Source organism: Alnus glutinosa, chromosome 2 (genome assembly GCF_958979055.1).
Source record: "Alnus glutinosa chromosome 2, dhAlnGlut1.1, whole genome shotgun sequence".
NCBI lineage: Eukaryota > Viridiplantae > Streptophyta > Magnoliopsida > Fagales > Betulaceae > Alnus > Alnus glutinosa.
In genome coordinates, this window is record NC_084887.1 from 36847313 (window position 1) to 36868813 (window position 21501).

The following is a 21501-nucleotide window of genomic DNA, read 5'->3' on the forward strand; positions in this document are numbered from 1 at the left end:
GATTTACTTTGAGCACAAAGTAACCTTTCCTTCTAATCTTTCTTTCTTTTTTTCTAGCAGTTAATGTTGCATTGTTTAGTTTAATATTACTGCATTTAATATGGTAGGTTTAAATGATCAAGTTTCTGGCCGGTGGTTTACTGCTAATGCAAGTATTATATCTGTGGACACGCTATCTGGAATAGCTGAAGCAGTTGGGGAAGGTTCAACCCAAGGTAATGAATAAAAACCTTTTAACTTTGTTGAAGCTGCTGGTCCCAACTAATTTAATGTGAGATATCTTCTCTCTATGCTTCTATGAGTTCCGCTGAATAAATGATGGTAGCCTTTTTCACTGTGGGAACTTGTTACCTGTGAACAGTTATTTTCAAGGGTTCAAGTTTGGAACTGCGAACTACGGGTACAGTGCTGACGGGTGTTATTATTTCTGTGGATGCTCCAAAAGAGATGCTGACAAATGTTCCTTTCCCCACAAAAGGATATAACTTCTCTGTGAAGTTCAGGTTTGTAAACTGAGTTGTGGATGACTACCCCTGTGCTTTGATATGGGAATGGGATATTGGACCAATAATTGAGACACATACATAGTCACGGCTATATAGGTGTCTTAGTAGATCTATAATGTTGACTTATATGTGTGTGTGTGTGTGTCTTTTGAGTTTTCCGTTTGCTTGGAGAAGAATAATACTTGGTAAAAACCATCAGGAAAATAAAAATTTCTTATGTTTCTAGACAAAATTTAGAAATTCTTAGTACCCTTATAATTCTCCTCATTTAATAGGTAAATGAAGGTGCTTTTACAAATATCAGAATGCATGTGGGATACTGGTGGACTTAAATTTCATGTCCTCAGGTATCCAACATGCCAATTTCAATAGTAGACAATGTCCCGCAAGTCATGGTTTGTAAATAAGCCAGTCCTATGCCAATGGAGATGAAATATAAAAAACCTTTAGTGATGGCTTTGTGGAACCTGGGTTGATGCTGCACAAGTTTACTTCGTGAAACTCTGGTTGATGTATTATATTAACATAGTTCAAATAAAATTTAAAGTACTTGGGAAGACCAATATTATGATATGTTTAGGTTTTGAACACATAAAGAAATATAATTCTTCCTGTGATCAGGGTTCGGTACTTCAGGCACCCAATTAGAACCCACTATGAATTTCTTTTCTTTTTCATTTTTCCTCCCTCAGTAAACCTGTTGTGACTTCTGAAAATTTGCAAAGCAAGTAATGCTTCATTATGCTTGATGAAAAAACTAATGCCTTGTCAACTCATGGGAGTAAGTTAAATAAGATTAGAGTCTGGGTTTAATCACTGGATCGCTCCAATTCCCACAGCCTTTGGAATCTTAGCTTCATTCGAGATGCTCATGATTGGGAAAGTGAATCTCTAGATTCTTTTCTTTCTCTTTTATACTCTGTGAATTCCCTTCTTGGAGTAATGGATAGCATGTATGGACGCAAGCTGCCATGGTTTTGCAGTTAAGAGTTAACTATACTATGTTACATTCAGGCGAGCATAGTTCATTCCCTTGGAAAAGCATTTGGAAGGTGAAGACCCCTCCTCACATTGCTTTCTTCTTATGGGCAACAACTTTGGGTAGAATCCTCACGATGGACAATCTTAAAAGGCGAGGGTTCTAGTTTATTAACCGGTGTTGCCTTTGTAAGAAGGATGAGTAAACTATTAATCATCTTCTCCTTGATTGTGCGTATGCCGCTGACATCTGGCACTTAGTTCTTAACAGTTTTGGGGTCTCTTGGGCCATGCCTGGTAACATTCTTCTACTTCACCATTGTTGGAAATTTTTTGGGCGAGAACATCCTAGAGAAACTATCTAGAAAGTTATTCCCGCCTCTTTAATGTGGAGCATTTGGGGAGAAAGAAATCATTAGCTCTTTGTGGATAGCGAGACCAATGTGCTTCTTCTTAAATCCTCATTTTTGAGACCTCTTCTAGATTGGGCTATTGTTAATGTTCCTAACTTTCCCTCAGGGAATTTGATAGATCTGATTTGTTTTCTAAATTGAAGTAGTAGTTAGAGCTTTAGTTCTCTTGTATACACTTTGGGTATGAGGAATTTGCGTATTTTAATAAAATATTATTAAAAAAAAAAAGAAGAAAGAAAGAAAGAGAAAAGAGTGGGTTAATCTCTCACACACACTCCCTTGTAGTGGCTATTACATTAATGAAAAAAAGAAAGAAAGAAATCTGAAATCTATTATGTGTACATGTATGTAGGACCAATACATATCTGTTGCCAAAAGTGATGCATTTTTTGTGCCATCATATGCATCTTTCTATGACCTAAAAACAATTTTGAAAATGTGGCAGATGTACTTTAATGTAAAAGATAGTATTTTGCAAGTAATTTGTGAAATTTATTCATTTTTATTTTTATTTTTTTATAAGTAATTAAATCTTATAAGAAAGCTCAAAGGAAGCAATTCAAGTATACATGGAGTATACAAGAGAGACACCTGCTTAGGGGGAGGAGAAAGAACACAAATTCAAAAATTCCAGAAAATTAGAAAAATGAGACCTATGTGTAGCAATCATCCACCCATAAAGGGTTTTGAAGATAAAATCTTTTTACTCTGCCACTGTTCTCACACATTTTCCAAAGTTTCGAGAGTTGCATTCTCTTCAGATGCACCACATCACACAAAGGGGGGCCATCCTCCAGGCTTCTTAAGTTGTGATGACTACCAAACTGGCCTCTTCAACTCGCCAATAACTCCACCACCCATTGGGACATTACCCACTCAATCCCGAAAAGACGAAAAATCGAAGCCCACAAGTCTCTAGCTACTTCGCAATACAAATGATCAATAGATTCTCCACTCTTCTTACACATGCAACAACAATCCATTATTATGACTTTGCTTTTTTCTTAGATTATCCAAGGTCAATAATCTCCCTATCGTCGCTGTCCAAACAAAGAAAGCCACCCTCTAAGAAATTAATTCCTTTCCTTTAATAGTTGCATCTTATTTTGTGTGGGTAGTAATAAGCAGTTTCAGAGCCTTCAGAGGTGAAGGATCCGCCTTTTGTTTGCGACCAGAATTGGGAGAAGGAGGCTTGGAAAAAGGAGGCAGAGCTTTGGGAGAGTATCTCTGAGATGTATCCGGGGGTGACTGAGGAACAGAGACAGAGGCTCATTGAAATATGAGGCAAAATATAGAGCGTAAGAAACACGAAAGTCAGAGGGAGCTTCGAAATATACAAAGTTCCGTCAATTACGGTGACATTAAAGCTTCTTCGAGGTGTAGGAAAGTCAAGGCCATTAGGTCGTAGGGTTGTATGCCTTGGGGGTTCTTGTGGGTTGTTCGCTGGTGATTCTTCAGTTTCTAGGTTTTTCTTGGTTTTTTTGGGTGCGTTGCTTGGGTTCTTTTGTGGGTTGTCTTTTGGGTGTTATTCAAGTTTCTAGGTTTTGTCGTGGGGGCTTTCCGTGGGTTTTTGTTCGGATTTTTTCGGGTCAACTTTGGCTCTCTTGTGTATACTTCCTGTGTACATAGGGGCGCCTTACGCTTTTCTATAAAATTTTACTTATCAAAAAAAAAAAATAAGTGGTTATACCACCTCAACTCCAGTTTGCATTTCTGTTAAAGATATGCAGCTGATATGATTTGAGTTCCTTTCCATACACGTTCTCATTTGTTTTAATTTCATATTAGAGTGTGTTGCTTCTTTATATAAACAAGTTTAGATGCATCATTGAGGTATTGAGAAATAATAAGAATTCTTCATTTCTATCTTTCATCTTGATATCAGAGTAGAGGTCCTGAGTTCGAATTCTGACTTCATAGTTCACCCTCAATTTCAGTTAAATATTCCACGTGTTGAGTCTCTCTAATTAAGGAAGAGTTTGAGCCCACGCGTGAGATGAGTGTTCGAATAAAAATTAAATGATTGAATTAACCATTTTCTATCAGTTTAAGCTTTTGGGACAAGTGGTAATATAATAATTTCCACAATGCTTCTTGATGAAAATTGACATTAGTGTGTGCATATGCTAGTAGTAGACTCATTCATTGCTTGAAATAACTTAACAACTTTATATCGATGATGTTAGTTCAATACTCAAATTATATTTTTATTTTGTGATTATTGACGTGCAAATTTGGAGATGCTTTGGAAAATATATTATTATCTTGATGCTTATGGCTCGACCACCTTTCAACTTTGTCATTAATAATGTTGTGTACTTTATAATGTTGTAAAGATTTGATTTTCATTTTTGCTAGCATTCTTTTGGAAATGGGTGCGTATAAATGACGGTACTTTGTTAATGCCTTTCTTTGTTTCTCTTTTTCTTCAAAAGTAATGCATGTGACAAGTTTGGAGCGATTGGAAACAGGAAGGAAGTCCCATATGACTGTATTGTGGACCCTCCTTTTGTTGGGTATGTTTCATATTCTTGTCTTTTCTGGCTGCAAATCTACTGAATAATATTTTCATCAGTTAATATTGATTTCTATCTGTGGGCTTGAAGGTATGCAAAGCCATGGACGGATCTTGACACCGGTAGCTCATATTGCCTCTTTTTCCCTTACTCGCCAGAGCATTTGGTACACTCTAGACCCAGGTCAAAAGACATGAGACCAGATATATCGGTTTCCATAATTGCTTCATTGAGAGAAGCTAATTATGTCTCTGGCTCTGCATCTGCTCTTTTTATTGGAGGGTTTTCGGTATTGGAGATGGGCAAGGTAATGATATAGTCATTTCTAGCAGCTTACATCCTTTTTATTTTTATTTTTTATTTTTATCGGGGCATCCTGGTTCACCTATAGCCGAGCTATAACTTACATCTTATTGTCTTTGGGAAGAATAAAAATTGAGACTGGAACCTTAATTCAGCATCCAATCACTTTAGATGACTGATGCCCTACCCCCTAATAGCTTCATGACTATATAGCCTCTAGCCATTTTCCCTCTTCTTCTTTCTTTCTTTTCTTCTTTTTTTTTTCAAATAAATAAAAAGATTGATATGAAAATACTATTATTTGCTTCCCATTAAAGAATTGAAAAGTTATTAAAATAAAATAAAATTGGGGGTCATAGAGGAGGTGGCCGCAAGCCACACTGTTTGGTTTTTTAAAATAATAATAATAATTGGGTTTTTAAGTCATTTTTTGTATTTAATTGAGGAAGAAATAGCTAGAGGTCTTAGATTTAAATCTTCATAAGCTCATGTATTAAATTGGCCAAATTAAAAACTAAAGGTCTAAAACGTAAAATACGAAAAAACACACAGGTTTGGAATATTATCCCTAATATTAAACCAACTCAATTTTAATAGTGTATGATATTGCAAATTTCTTAATGTTTCAGAATTTGATGCGGTTGAATCTGACACCAGACTCTAACAAGACAATCATAACCATCTTGGGGAATACAGGTATAATGGTAGACATTTTGCAGTGTGTGTGTGTGTGTTAGACATGGTCTTCATAACATGGTGTGAGCTCTAACTTGCTAATGGAGGTGGGTTTTCATTCTCTCCCTCTTCCATGAAACACTGTTTGTTGATTTTGAACTTACAAATTTCAGTTTTGAAACTCATCACAACTGATGAGCTGGGTTATTGAGTGTATCCCCTTTTGTGCACCATTCATATTATTTTTTCAAGAAATTTAATTTACTCTTGTACTGGGTAGTCTGGGTTAGATTTTAGGGGACTTTCCTTACTTGCCATCTTTATTGTTGAGATCAATTCTTGTTACTGCAAATCTGTGTATGATTTATGTATTTCAATAATTATTTATTCTTAATGACATGTTTGCATCATACATATCTATTTGCACCATTCACATTATTTGTTCAACAAATCTAATATACATGTATATGAATTTCAATAACCTATAAAATGGAAGTCGTTAATATTTGTGTTTTTCAATGACCGGTATATGGTAATTAGTGCGGCACTGACTTCATTGGTTGTTATTGTTTCATTTTAGATGTCGAAATCCACTGGCACAAGCATGATCTGATGATGATCAGCCCCATCTATAGAGAAGAATCTGGGATCAGTGGACGTGCACAGTATGAGGTGAGACTTCATTTAATGTGATTACTTATAATGCAAGTTAATTTGAAAATTATTTACTGGTTGTGAGAGTATTGATTAAATTATTAAATTTACCATTGCCTAGTAGCTTAAACTTTAGGAACATAAGATGATTTAACTTGGTGTTAGAGCATATGTCCTAAATTTGAACCTTGCCTTTACATTCTACTCTATATTTTCAGTTAAATATTCTGAGTGTTAGATCTCATTTGTTGAGGAGGAATTTGAGCCCCACACGTTACGAGTGTTATAATATTTATTAAATAATTAAATAATTAAATTTACCATTTCCTATCAACTTAAATTTTAGGGACAACTGATAATTTAATGCTAGTCAAGTTGAATTTTATAGAAGGCGTTTGAATGTTTGATGGCTTGTAGAAAAAAAATGGTTCCATGTGTTCTTTGTAATACTTGAAGGTAAAATCCTTCATTTGGAATGGAGTTCTTGCAGAGCAAAAATCCGTTTTTATTGTGAGAGAATAAAAAGGACGGAGTTAAACTTGAAATTGATACAGTGGTAGCTATAATCAATTTAAAAAACTTGGGCTATTAGGAAGCGCGCCAGCAATATATATGAAAAGATCACAAACACCAACTCAAGCACCCCATTCATGGGCTGGCCAGCCCAATAAACCCTGTCCTTCCTAACCTTCCAAGAGCCTTCCTGACTGGCATTTCAACTGTGGGCTTGTTCGCTTGTGTGCCTTTGGCATGTAGAACCTTGACAGAAATAACACCAAAACTGAAACTGAAAGTTATTTGAAAAAAAAAAAAACTGAAACAATTGGTAGCTCTCATGATTAAAACGCAAGATTCAAGAATCAAACAAAACTTTTATACAATGTTAATGACCATCAATTCCAAAGTTGAAGCTATTAGGGAATGGGTCAATAATGTGTATATCAACCTCAGGAACACTATCTGTAGTAAAATATGCAGAAATGCAGATGATATCATTTTCCAAAATCCTAACACCCCTCTTGATTTGCAGCCGACTTCTAGCTAAGCAAATAATAATACTTAGTGCACCGGGCAATGACGGAGAGGGGGGGGCGGTGGGGGCCATGGCCCCCCCCAACTCTTGAGGAAAAAAAACTTAAGGTAAAATAAAAAATAAAAATAAAAATAAAAAAATTAAGGTTTTTTTTGCCTATTGGCCCATAGTAAGAAATTTTTGTGGCTCCTTGGCCCCTTCCATTTTATCATCTTTTCAACTAGTTTCATCTCATTTGGAACGATCGCTTCATTGTAAAAAAAAATTCTTTTAATATTTCACGGGTAGCAACGGACATGCATGTCTGAGAATGGTAACAATGGAATGAGCTTTATAAAGTTGTAGAGATTTTGTTCAAAGTAAATAAAAATGGTTTAATAAATCAGTGCATTGGAAGAAGACAGATGTGGATTCGAGGAGTCGCACGCATGACAAAGTTCAATTTCCTAAGGATGTGTGGTCAAAGATAACGTAAAATGGAGATTCATTTCAATATAACTAGATAACATTAGAAAAGTCTAGAAGATATGCATTTCATTTGTTGTGTTGTGTTTAGCATAATGTGTTTTGTGTAGAATATAGTGTGTTTTGTATAACAGTTAGTGGGCTATTATGTTAGTTAGAGTGGGTTGTTCTAATAAAAGGAGCAAGAAAATGTTAGTTTCAAGTAAAGTTTTGCGAGAACGCCGAGAAACTCACAATTCATCTAGTTCAAATTTCTCAATTTTAGTACAGAAACTGAGATCTTTTTTTTTATTTATTTTATTTATTTTTTATTTTCTGAATCTTTTTCTTTACTTTTTCTTCTTTTCTAAAAAACTCTTTTCAATTTTGCTTATTAATTTTAAATTTGAAGGGAATAATAAAAATATCAAAATTGGGTTATGTTTAATTTACTTAAAATTTGCCTTAATATATATTCATACTTTAACCCCTACTAAAGAAAAAAATTTATTTGGCCCCTCCCATTAAAATGTCTGGCTCCGTCCCTGGCACCGGGTTCATCTCTAAAAGCTGTTATTTAGTACTCTATACTGATCATCTCTCTTCTCCATGTCTTCAGATCAAAGTGCTAAGAGACGTGAGGTTCGCGGATAAAATCATCATCACACTCCCAGCCAGTGGTGAGCCTTCTTAGTCCTGAATCCTAATACAACTTCACTACTCCTTTCAGCAATCCAGAGAGTGCATCTCTGAGAGATATAGATGGAGAGTGTATTTCTTACAGGATCAAATTTTCATCTTTATTATTCTTTTTTACAGGTCAGAGAGTGTATATAGATCTTGACTACGAGCCCATCCAAAAAGCAGCATCAGGAACTACAATAAATAAAACCCTTTGGGCAAGCGTAGTTGGCTGCTTTGCGCTGTTGGTGTTGACAGTGGCCATCTTCAGATGTTACTTGGACAGGCCCAATAGATATCAGCCATCCACTCCACTTCCTCCTCCAGGTACCCCGGCACCCGCGACTCCCGATCGTAGAAGTGCTGTTGTTCCGAACGAACAGTCTCCTCAAACACCTAAGCCTTTCGTTGACTATGTGAGAAGAACAATAGATGAAACTCCATACTATAGGCAAGAGGGAAGGAGGAGGTTTAATCTACAGAACACATTATAGCTTTATGGCCTGCTAGGGTCAGATTAGATGGGGCGACTCTCGGAGGATCAGGTAAATTCATGTAGTAACCTGGCGTTTTGCCTAACAAAATTTTGTTGTATTATACCAGTTAGGAATCCAATGATCTGCTTCTTTTTTTCTTTTTCATGAAAGCAATGGACTTGGATTCTCGGATTATGCTAGAAGCTGATGCTGTACTTTTTTTTCTTTTTTTCTTTTTTTATGAAAAAAAAAAAAAAAAAAAAAACCATCGTTGGTGATTATTTCCTTAATAAGAGATGGATTTTGACAGTTCCTCACTATTTGTTTGAACTCCGCACTAGCGACTAAGGTAATGAGTCCACCCAAAAGTAAAAATAAAAACAATGAACTGCCATAATTTGGCCAATGTATTTGAGACTTTTTTTTTTTTTTTTTTTATTTTGGTTCAAAGGTGCCTTCCAATATATTAAAATAAACCAAATGGTCTAATGTTCAGGGTTATAATGATTTCTTAATAAACTAAGTTAGAGGCACAGGAGTAGAGTTTTTTCCACCCAACAGACTTAGACCATTACAGATCACAGCTACTAAAAGAGTACCTAGACAACCCCTGCTTGATCTAAGTAAGGGCACACATTGTGAGTTATAAAATAGCTTTTATAAACCATGTTTGGATCTAAAATAAGAGCATGTTGCATTAGAAACTACTACAATACACACAAATATACAAAGAAAAAAACTTAAATCTCATTGGCCGCGGAACACATGAAAGGGCCAAAACCAAATAAAAAATAAAAAACAAACGAACGAAAAAATAATTGAAAATTATATATATAAACAATTAAACGAAAAAAAAAAAAAAAAAAAAAAAACTGTTATTATTTTTTATCTGTTTTTTAGTTTTTTTTATTTTATAACTTTTTGTTATTTTAAATTATTTTAAAGTTTTTCTTATAAAATTAAAAAAAATAATAATAATTTTATGAATGGGTATTTTTATTATTAGAAGGACATTGACATTTTTCGGTAGTTTAGGGAGGAGATTGACACAATTGATAGTTTGAAGGAGATATTAACAATAAGGTGGTAGTTTAAGGGAGTTACGTGTATTTTTTCCTTATTTTTCATTAATAACATTATCGAAATTATTTTCAAAAAAACATTTTACGTCAATACGGGGGCTTAACTTAATGCCAAACTCTTTTATTTATGGGCTGGGCTTTTCATGCCAGACGGCCCATCGTAAAGAGACAGAGGAGCTGCTACAATGGTGTCCCCAAGACCACTATAACCACTCCTTTCCAGCCAATCACAACGCCCAAATGCCATAAAAGGGGTTTTAGGGCTTTTCGTACTAAAAACAACATCTAGGGCTCAACATTTTCTCTCTTCTTCATCTTCCTCACCATCTCCTCTCAGTACTCACCGCTCAACGCCGATAGACTCCCGTCGAGTTCAGAGCCCATGGACACGCAAACCAACGAAACTGTCTTCGACGGAGAAGCTGACGACGTCAAGTCCTCCGACCTCAGAGAAGAGGACGACAAGTCTCAGCCTCACAGCGGCGACGGTGCCAGCGCCGGGTAACTCTCCCTCTCTCTCTCTCTCTCTCTCTCTCTCTCTCTCTCTCTCTCTCTCTCTCTTTATTTTTTTCGTAAATTTCTTTTTAGCTCTGTTTGGTTGCTAAGAAATTGCAAGAGAAGAAAAATTAGTCAAATCTTGGAAAACTTAGTAACTGTCTCTGCTGCTTCATTTATTTTATTTCCCTTTAATTCTTAGGAATAATGAAATGGAAGTAAAAGAAAGGAAATGATTTTTCAATTTTGCTAGAAGTTGTAGAGGATTTGTGTGTTTGATCTGTTTGTGATTTTTGCCCGATTTGCGGCGTAAATTTTTTGCAGAAAAATCTTTATAGGGGGTTTAGCGCGAGAGACAACTGATGGTTAGTTCTTTACAGTGTGCTGATTCTTTGGTATTTGTTAATTTTAGTGGGACTTGTATGGGTTTTAATCGTTTTTGCGCTTTTGATTGGAATTGTCTCCTATGCAGCTCAATTCGTCAAACATTTCGGTAAATACGGTGAAATTATTGATTCCGTTATAATGAAGGACCGGAAGACCGGGCAGCCTCGTGGATTCGGGTTTGTGACTTATGCAGATCCCTCTGTGGTTGATCAAGTCATTGAGGAAACTCATATTATTAATGGGAAACAAGTAAGGTTTTGTGTTCAATAGCGGATATTAAGCTAGGCTATAAGTTTTCTCTTTGTGTAATTCAGTTGTTGACATGGTCTATTGGTGTTTGGTGTGGTTTTGGAACCCCTTGTGTAGGTGGAAATTAAGCGGACTATTCCGAAGGGAGCTATGGGTTCTAGGGATTTCAAGACGAAGAAGATTTTTGTGGGGGGAATTCCTACAACGGTGAATGAAGGTGATGTTTCTTTTGTTTTATTGTTACTGTTTGCAACAATAAGGTTTGTTATTCAATTGTAACGAGGCTATGTGTTTTTGGCAAATGGGCAGATGAGTTCAGGGACTTCTTTTCACAATTTGGAGAGGTCAGGGAACACCAGATCATGCGGGACCACTCCACAAGTCGTTCACGTGGCTTTGGATTTATTACCTTTGACACAGAGCAAGCAGTTGATGATCTCTTGGCCAAGGGTAACAGACTGGAGCTTGCAGGAGCTCAGGTGAGCTTAGTGCCCACTGGAATGGACGCTTTTAATTTCCTTCTTTAAATTTTTCTTAAAGATGATTTCCCTATTTCTATGACCATCCTCCGTATAACTACTAGCTAGGGAATACCCGAATTATTGGTTAGTAGATTATTAATTCTTACTCAAATACAATTTTTTGCCTATAAACACCTCAGATAGAGTTTGCAGAGAACTTCTAAACATTTTCAGAGAACTGTATATATATATGTCCACTGTGAGGCAATACCGAAACTAACATCTAAACGGAGATATTGTAAATTGTTAGTTGTGTGCCAAACCGCGTTGGTTTCTCAAGAAGTACTTTGATTTATTAATAATTAAGGAAAACTTCACTTATAACCATTGGTCTTTCATTAGTTTTGAAAAAATGTACCCAAATTTTAAAAAGTGTCAATTTAGGGTATTCATCTTTCAATTTTTTTTACTTTCAACATTTTGTTAGAATTTTTCGTTAAATCCTATCAAAATTTCCAAAATACCCCCTTTTTTTTCAGGAAAAAACGAAAATAATTGCTAGGATTGAAGTATTGGTTATAATTTAATGGAATTTGCAATAATACTCATGCCTGAATCTTTGAAAATTTTTATAAATTTTTTTAAAAAAATAAACACAGGTATTTTGGAAATTTTAATAAAATTAAATGGAAAATTCTAACAGAAAGTTGAAATTGAAAAAAAAAAATGAAAAATGGATATCCTAAATTGATATTTTCAAAGTATGAGTACATTTTTTCAAAACTTATGAAAGATCAGGGGTTATAAGTGAAGTTTTCCCGAATAATTAATTGTTAGTCAACTTCATAACATATATTTGTTGTCAAGGTATCATGTTTTATCCATACCGGTGCACAATTATTTTTTTGGGTACTCAGCAAAAGCCTTGTACTTTTGGGTGGAGTTCCATAGAGTTCTATACGCATGATTTTGATTTGACACCAACAATGTTGTTTTGGTAGGCTTTTCTTCTTCTTTTTTTGTTTCTTGATGTGATGGATACTGTTAATGAAGCATTTTCCATAGAAATTAGCACTAGCGGTGGCTTACTTTAGTGCCCACTTGTAGAATAAGAAATTGTTCTCATAAATTCCACTAAGGTTACACTTTTCGTCTTACTAAACACAACCTTAATTAATTACAAAGTATTTTGATTTAGGTCCACGTATGATGTATCTTTCTTGTAGGTGGAGATCAAGAAGGCAGAGCCAAAGAAGCCAAACCCACCACCTGCCCCGTCCAAGCGTTATAATGGTTCTAGGCCCTCATTTGGTGGTGGGTTCAGAGACGGCTATGGTGGATTTGGAGAAGGTAATTTCAGTGGTGGCGGTGGTGGTGGCAGTGGTGGTGGTTATAGGTCTGGTGCGCCCTATGGTGGCAGGAACAGTGCTTACGGTGGAAGTGAATTTGGTGGTTATGGAGGATATGGTGTTGGTGGTGGTATGGGGGCCTACAGGGAAGACTCCTACCTAGGATACTCAGGTAGGTATGGAGGAGGCTTTAGCAGAGGTTATGATATAGGAGGCGGTTATGGTGGACCTGGTGAGAGTTACGGGGCATATGGTAGTGGTGGCAGTGCGGCTGGTGGTTATGCAAGTGGCTATGATGCCAGCCTTGGTAGCGGCTATGGAGGGGGTAGTGGCTCCTTCTATGGTAGTAGAGGCGGGTATGGTGGTGCCGGAAGTGGCCGATATCATCCTTATGCAAGGTAGAAGTTAGAAGGTCGTTCAAGGAGGAATTTTTAGGATTATAAGTGTACGGGCAAATGCGAAGTTGTCTCAGTTTGTAGCATTGAGTTTCAAGTTTGTTGGCCTATGTTTTCAGATTCTTTGTTTTATCAAGGAGGTGCTTCGTACGTTTTTTTTTATCATTTGAATGTTTACCCTTATGTACAAGGAGTAAAAGATATAAAAATCGGACTTTACTTGGTGGTTTGATCTCTGCAAATTGTGCAGATGATTGTATTCGCACTGGTCCTTAAAAGGGGTACCTGAAGACACAAGTGGCAATTAGTCTTCGAACTTCTTGTCGACTCATTTTCTTTAGTAGGCCAATTCTTGCCCCTTAAGGAAGCACACAATTTATTTCTTTTCAGTTTAGTGTATCATCTCAGTTCTGCGTTTACACAGGTGACTGTTTACCTGGTTGTGTAACTTGTAATGATCTAATGGGTTTGCTGCTTTTATTTAATTCAGAATTTTTCTTTTCTGCATATGATTGTTAGATTGCAACCCTGACTACATGATGCCTGTAATGGAAGCTGTAGAAAGATTATAACTGCTTAGTATAATATGAGGGACATGGAGGGCATACCAAGCACTTGATAGACCACAGAAGAATGTCTCATGTCAGGCTTGGGATCTAATATTCTAAAACTAGACCAACAAGATGATACTTAAAACCACAGTTTTTGCTGAAATTAGTAATGCTATATACACATTTTCATGTCACTGAACTGAAATGATAGTGCCCTTAGATTATTAGAGTTTATTCATTGGAAATGATCAAAGTAATTAATAAAAAGATATGCTACGAGTACTAATGAATAAGTTTCACATCATTTTGGTACCCATCTCTTGGTAAAATATTCGATACTTTTTGCATTTTTTGTAAAAAGAAAATACATATGAAAATCTCGTGCTTTAAGGACAGGTGTTAGCTTAAGAGATTGAGTTTGAACGATTTCTTTCAATTCAGATTAGTGAAAAATTATCCAAAAAAACAAATATCCTCAGAAAAAAAAAAAAAAAAGGAATTTGGCTTGCCTGCAAAATAAAAAATTAAATTAAAAAAAAAAATAAAAATCACAAAATAAACTGTGGAGATTCTCTCCCGTGAAAAAGTGACGGATTTCTTGTCAAATTTTGCAATCTTTGTTGTTTATTTTTTCATAGGAGATATTTAGTGATTTCTTCAAGGAAGCAAGCCAAACTAAAAAGAAAAAAGTCTGTTCGTGAACAGAAAAAATTTCCAAGGATCGGGCCGGGGATGTCAATTCTAGGCTTGAAACTGAAATTGGGTCGGCCAGCCTGAAGCCCATGGGCCAACCCTGTTAAGAAAAAAAGTTCCAAAAATAAACATTTTGTTGTTGTTTACCTTTTCCTGTCCAGAAGAAAAAAAAAAGATCTTCTATTTTTTTGGCTTTCCCTGTTTCTTCTCCTCCAAATCAGCCACACAGAAAGGGCGACCAAGAGAGAGAGAATGGCAATGGTGTCGTGGAACTCGGCAATTAATTCTGAGGTATTTTCGTCCTTTTTTCTTCTTTTTTTTCTCTCTTATATATTTTTCTTGAATTTACCGGTACTCAATTTTTATTCTGTGTGTTTTGAAATTAGAGACCGGCCCTCCAAGTTTTCTGCAGAAAGAAAGAGAGAAACCGAGACAACTACCACCCCTACAAAGTCATCGAAATTACGCCTCCGCCCAAGAGCCTTGGCATTCGTTGCTTCCCCTCCGTACGCACCGTTTTCCACCTTTTTTCTTTTTTCTTTTTCGACTTTGGTCTATAATTATCTTTTTCTTTTTGTTGTTCGTTTAGATTCCTTTACCTACTGCATAATCAAAGTGGCACTTTTAATTGCACTGGAAATGGTCAATTAATTTTAGACTGACAGCTTGGAAATGGTTTTTATTATTTTACATGGCATATAATAAATCCTTTTTTTTTCTTTTTTTTTATCGTTTATTTTCTGCGAATTGAAGTGTTTAGTTTGGAAATACATCAAACAAATATGGTATAGTATTATCGAAAATGCTTGGATACAGCATTTACTACAATGCTTTTACAAACTGGCTTGATAGTTCATAGTTGGTAAAATGACAACTCAAATTTTTAGCTTAATCATTATAAACTGTCAAGACAGTTTGTAAGAAAACTTGTAATAAAAGTTATAGTACCCCTAGCAGCACTCTAGACATATAAATGTAGTATGGTTGTAATACCTCAGGCTTACATTAAGATGATGAATAACCCACATAGAATGGGTGGATTATAAAGGCATTTATGAATGTTAGTTCTACATTGGTTCCTTTATAAACGATTCTAAGGAGCTCACAATTTAACTTGAATAGCCATTTTGAAGTGATAGCGTAGATGTGATTAACGTTTTTCTTTGATCGCTACAATGGTCGTAGTAGTAATGTAATAGAGGACAATAAGGAAGCATGAAAAATGTTGGCTTGGCTGATTTAATAGATATATAGCATTAACCTTAGTGACAGTAAAACTTACCTTCATTATTTTGTATGTAGCGAAATAACAACCTGTATCTGATATGTAAGGCCTTGTTTTTTTTTTGACCAATGTGTTAGGCCTTGTTGGATGTCTTATAAGTAGGCAGTATCTTATAAATTCAGCAAAATTCATGACCAGGCACGAATTAGGTTAATGAAGAATGTGAGGCATCAATTAACTTTAGAAGCCAGATCAGGAGTAAAGAACAAGCAATTGGTAAAATATATAGATTGACATCTAATAGGCATTTAGAGCATGATAGCATCCTTATACAAAAAGAATAATTTCATGGCCAAAATAAAAGTTAGTAAACTATTACATTCCAAAATAGGCCAAGCATTATTGGAATCAGAGTTAAATTACATATAAATGAAACAAAGAAATGGGGTTTGGAATTATTGCAAGAAACGTGGTTCAGGACAAAAAATATTGCATGCAACTAAGTGATAAAGAAGCATTGTTGCTCAAGCATGGTCAAGCAAATATTCCTTTTATGCCATGTGCACTTCCATGGCTGCCTGGCTGGGGACTGGGGCCATCCCAGAGGCAGAGATAGAGAAATATTTGGATTAGGATAGAGAAAATTCTTGGACATCATTGTTTGCGTATTGTGAAATAGTTTGAGGGATATGCGCATTGGGGTCATTAAGATTTCTTTCAACCTTAATGCTTCAATGCCAGAACATGCTATAGGGAAGAGAGATGGTCCCATATAGCATCAAATTTTCTTAATCAATTGTGAGGTTTGTTAAATCACAATTTATTCTAAAAGTTTAAATTAATGGGAAATATTTAATCAACACTCTCCCTCACGTGTGGGTTCAAACTCCCTCTGAATTAATGATGCCCAATACGTGAAATATTTAATTAAAATGAAAGGTGAATGACAGAAAAAATGTTCGAATTCATGACATTTGGCTCTGATAAACTGATACCATGTTAAATCATCACTTATCTCAAAAGCTTAAACTAACAGAAAAATGGTTAATTTAATCATTTAATTTATAATCTAAAAAAGTTCAAGTGCCATTCTACACAAATCCAGAGGGCAGAACACTAGAATAGACCTTTCCCACAAATTCTATTTACACCCAAAACAAAAAGTTTGATGTTCTGTCTGTCATGTTGTCAATGTAGATCTTGTTGATTCATTCCTGGATCTGTAGGCCCAGCATAACTTGTGAATTTAGATACAGCTAGACAAAATTTTGCAACCAGGGTATCTGTGTTTAACTGTCCATTTCCATTGCATCTTGTTTGTTGCAGAACTTGCAGTGTGGAGAGAGTGTAACAATAGAAGACCAAACCTACACTATTTCAGCTGTAACTCATCGGTACCAGCTTCGCAAGGGTAAGTATGAACCAAGCGAGAAGAGGCTTGACGTTTTGTCCACAGGGAGATACATCTTGAATTTATATTTAGAAAGTTTACTAGAACAATCTTAATGTCTACTTTCTGAATGTGTTCCATTTATTTTTAGTAGGCCTCGAGTCACTAAACTGTATAGGGACCGCATTGTTTAACTGTATCGTAATGCTTTAGTTAGATCCCTTACAATATAGTTGTCCTATTGCAGTGGGATTCCTTTAGTTGTATCAGTTTTATGTGCAAAATTATTATTTCTTTTAAGACGGTTTTATTATACGGGATTGGGATCAGGATCCCTTTAATTATGTGCAAAATTACTATACCTTTTCCACACATTGATATGGATGAAAATGTCACTACTTTCCTGTACATCTGTAATTTATTGAACCTCTATGGTTTTTCATTTTGTATATTTGACTTGTACTTTCTTTTAGTTTGTTTAGTTACGGACAACGTTATTTTCAAATTGGTTTGGAGGAGTTTTTTAACCCAGTTTATTAAACTAATATTTGTCCAAAATGCAATTTAATAGATAAAGTAAATGAAATTTCTACAATCCAATTTAAAGAAAACTTTATCATTTAGTTATTAGATCACCACCCACCACCTCAACCTATCCTTTTTCTCGCCTAACTTTTGGGCTAAAGTGACACCATATCTATCTTTCTAGGAATTCAAACTTCTGACTTGATAAGACTCGAACCCCTTTTATACTTGAAATGCAATGAGCTATAATTCTTGCAATTCTAAATGACGAACAAATTCACATTTTATAGAAATGAGTGTTATGTATATCGCCGTCGTGTGGCTGACGTGGTAACCGGTAAGTATCATGTAGATTGTCATTTCAATTTGTAAAACATGATAAGTGTCATATAAACTATCACGTGACGGCTCACATTTTAATAACTTACATGATAAATGTCATGTGTATTATTATGTCATATTATAAGAAACTTATAATAAAAATTGTGCACTCACAATTTTATATACGTTGAGTCAGTCACTCTTTGTTCTTCGATTGATGTCACTTTCAAAAACATATCAGTCTCTGAAAAGTTATTATTTAAGAAAGCGTTTTTAAAAAATTACAGTTTGAAAAACGTAGAAAATTATACGTTTTTAAATTGCAGGCAATGTGTGCATTTTTAAACACTATTTTTTAAATATTAAACTGCAATTTTAAAAATCAAATCTCAATTTTATCAATCTCTTAAATATTTTAAAATTGTTATTTTTTAATTCACACAGCTTAAAACCACAAATCTACACGGATCCTTGGGTCACAAATCAAGCCTAGTATTCTTCATGCTAAAGTTACCAAGATCTCGGGGCTTTGCACTTGATCCTAGGAAGACAGGAAACATGAAGGTGAGTGCCTAGCGAGATTAAAATCATGGATAGCTAGAGAAAATGATAGCTTTACATTGCACACTGAAAAAGATTTGATGAAACATGCTTTGCTGATTGGTGACACTTGTCACTACAATTCGGGACATCCTGGTCTGAGCTCCACCTAATAATCACGCGAGTCAAGTTGTAAAGCCTGCGCTGGGACAGTTGGAAACATGCCCTCTGCCGACCGGTCCCACTTGGATGTCCCTCTCCTCTTAATCACCCCTCTTATTGGATCATTTGGTTAAAATTTTCTAGATATTTTTTATTATTCAATTTTTTTAAACTTTAATCTTTATGTTTAAATTTAATGAATTTTTTTTTCATGGGACCGCAGGTCCGCAAGGGGTGGGCCAAGAGGATTGGTGGTTGTGGCGGCAATGGGACCGGTGGGGTTGGTGGTGGTTGCAATGGTGTTTATGGGTACTGGTGAGAATGAGGCAGCCATGGCGGCTGAACTTGAGAAAGAATGAGGGCATGCAGTGAGGAAAGACATCACTTCTATTAATTGAGTGCAAATAACTTTTTAAGGCCCGGTCACAGGCGAGTATTACTCTATTTGTGTGGAGGAAACTCTTTGTATAGGTTTGAGATTTATTCAACATGAGTGGGCATATGAATTGATCCTATTTTAAAAGGATTTCTCGTTTTATAAATTTATATATATATATATATATACTAAAAATAAAATAAAAAGTATTGTACGCTCTATTAGTTTTGTTTTTTTGGACCAATCGAAAGTATTTTTTGTTGGACCAAAATTTTCTGGCAGTTCCAAATACATAAAAGTAAAAGAAAAAATTATTTTAAAAAATAATTAATGCCAGACCCAAATTAAATTAATCATGTCAATATCAATAAGTATCTCATTTTATTCTAGTTTGTTTTGTTGTTGCTTGTTTCTTTGAAAGTATCTATTAAAAAAAACAAAATGATAAATTATCAATCGAAGAAAAATGTTAGTGGTGCCCACATGATGAGCCCCGCTACCTTAGTCTCAATAGAAGGGAAAGCCATATATTTTTATTATTTTATGTGCTCACCATCATGAAGACTACTCAACTACCGTATTCCCTTCGTGTCTACCCTCTGCGCTACATAAAATGGTCCCCACTTGGGTCCCACTCGAACCCAAGTGCAAGCGGTGTAGGACCCGCCAGAGTGGCACTCCGGCCCCACGTGTCTGGGCGCCTCCTCGTAATAAAAAAGTTTTTAAACATTGATATGGGCACCTCGAATCATTATAGCAATGGAATGGACCCCACAGACACGTCCACCATTTTTGATAGATGGGGGTTTAGCTCACTCTAGGCGTAGGATAGAATCATGCGCCGAGCATGACAGCCGTCCACGTGCTCGTGGTCAGGTTCACGTGCGCGCATGTGACACCTCCTTCTTTCCCGCGAACGAAGTTAATGGTATTGGGTGCGGTGGCTTAACCCCCATGTGATTACTATTAATTACCATCGAAGTTTTACAATAAAGTGATAAACTACGGGAAATATGAATTTCGTCCCACTAGCCGATGAAAAAAGTGCATGGGAGAATGTTTTTTTTTAAAAAAAAAAAATAAATAAATAAGTGATTTCAAAGCTTAATTAGTTAAAGAAGAAAATGATAAAATTGAGGTTGAATTATTAAAATCGCGTGCTTTTAAAAATGTACCTTTATGTTTGAAGCTTGAAAAACGCTAATTTTCTTTTAACCTTTTTAACCATTATTTTCTTCAAACACACTTTTAAATGAGAGACATTTTACAATTTTTTTTTTTTTTTTTTTTAACGAACACACTCGCTCTCAATTAATTCAATGCTGTTATGTATTAATTCTTTAAGTAAATTTTCAGTGCATTAAATGTTTTCAAATAAGTTTGAGTGCTTTTTTTATGTTTTTATTTAAAAGAGTATTTTAGTGTGACATAAATGTTAAAATAATTAGGAATGTTTTACGTTGTTTTTTTTTTAAAAAAAAAATAATAATAATAAAAAAATGAAAAAGAAAATAAATTAACAAGAAAGCCGCCTTGTGGCTCAATTGAGAAAGAGGCGTCTTTCTAGTGTTGTCCAAAAACATTGGATTTGACTAATGTGGCAACGACCGAAAGAGCAAAACTTGACACCCTTATCAAATAAGGAGAAAGCATCGTAGAAGACAAAAATTTGTGTTAATCTTTTAACTTCCCCTTTTTGGCTCTCTTCTTTCATGTTGGGGTTGATTTCTTACTTTTTTTTTTTTTTTTTTTTTTTTCGAGTCTTGTCTTCACTTGAAGAAGAAAGCGTTTAACAAAAAAGAGAATTACCATTGTTAACACAGCCACGCTATTATTATTTGATTTTTTTTAAAAAAAAAAAAAATTCTCAAATTTCCATTTTGATTTAATTGGCCCATTGAACTCCCATGATCAAACAAAAAAAGAAAAAGAAAAAAGAAAATGCTGGACATATCAATATTATTGTGCAATTGATATGCAGCTGTGTCTATTTCATATACAACAATAGAATTACGTATAGTGTAATTATACCACGTAATATTGTCTATGAGATGCTTATCGATTCACTTAGCATAAACACTTGCCATAAATAAAGAGATTTTTTTAAAAAAAAAAAAAAAATTGGATTGGAAGAATCTTTTCAGATTGAGAGATGTTTTTAGAATATATAATTCTCACGTACATTTTTAATATGATTAACAAAATATATATGATTCGTCCAACCCAATTTGAAGGAAAATTTTATCCTAAATAAAATCTCATTTAAGATAAGCAATAAAATAGATGGGTAAAAAAAAAAAACCCATCTCTTTTATGCGTATTATATTTAGATTAATGGTAATGCTAGAATTTACATTTTTAAAAGTGTCTGTTTGAACTAAGGTGTCTGCATTGTGGATTAAAAATGTAGTTTCTGACATTACTCTATTTTTATCCCACAATGCTGACGTGAAAGTCACAACCAACCATCGATTTTTTTTTTTTTTTAATGACTCATCCAAAGGTTAGCTATGACTCAACATTATAAGATAAAAATATAGTTTATAGCATTACTCTTTTGTTTATGTTCTCCCATGAGCGTGATGAATAAGAGTAATGTTAGAAATTATATTTTTATTTAA

At 35.0% G+C, this 21501-nt stretch overlaps 2 protein-coding genes across 2 annotated transcripts in view; both read left to right on the forward strand.

Annotated features, from left to right (window-relative positions):
* The window catches only part of LOC133859897 (nuclear pore complex protein GP210), a 48630-nt gene extending 35026 nt beyond the window's left edge, over positions 1-13604 (forward strand). The window contains exons 29-41 of the mRNA XM_062295474.1: positions 108-215; positions 362-503; positions 4333-4413; positions 4504-4720; positions 5346-5412; positions 5972-6063; positions 8142-8202; positions 8342-8672; positions 10581-10621; positions 10729-10892; positions 11010-11109; positions 11202-11371; positions 12580-13604. Coding sequence (XP_062151458.1) covers positions 108-215; positions 362-503; positions 4333-4413; positions 4504-4720; positions 5346-5412; positions 5972-6063; positions 8142-8202; positions 8342-8672; positions 10581-10621; positions 10729-10892; positions 11010-11109; positions 11202-11371; positions 12580-13104 — 2099 coding nt within the window. The 3' untranslated portion in view covers positions 13105-13604. The remainder of the gene's footprint in view (positions 1-107; positions 216-361; positions 504-4332; positions 4414-4503; positions 4721-5345; positions 5413-5971; positions 6064-8141; positions 8203-8341; positions 8673-10580; positions 10622-10728; positions 10893-11009; positions 11110-11201; positions 11372-12579) is intronic.
* A 736-nt stretch (positions 13605-14340) lies between these two features.
* Positions 14341-18931, forward strand: LOC133859899 (uncharacterized). The gene is made up of 4 exons (XM_062295477.1): positions 14341-14632; positions 14728-14847; positions 16893-16977; positions 18728-18931. Exons 1-4 carry the CDS (start codon positions 14594-14596, stop codon positions 18874-18876), a joined length of 393 nt encoding a protein of 130 aa, XP_062151461.1. The 5' UTR covers positions 14341-14593; the 3' UTR covers positions 18877-18931.
* Positions 18932-21501: the final 2570 nt, after the last annotated feature.

Coding starts and splice junctions, on each gene's coding strand:
- LOC133859899 (XM_062295477.1), top strand. CDS start 14,594: ATGGCAATGGTGTCGTGGAACTCGGCAATTAATTCTGAG. Junction 14,848..16,892: donor GCATTCGTTGCTTCCCCTCC/GTACGCACCGTT, acceptor TGTTTGTTGCAG/AACTTGCAGTGTGGAGAGAG. Junction 16,978..18,727: donor TCGGTACCAGCTTCGCAAGG/GTAAGTATGAAC, acceptor ATGGGACCGCAG/GTCCGCAAGGGGTGGGCCAA.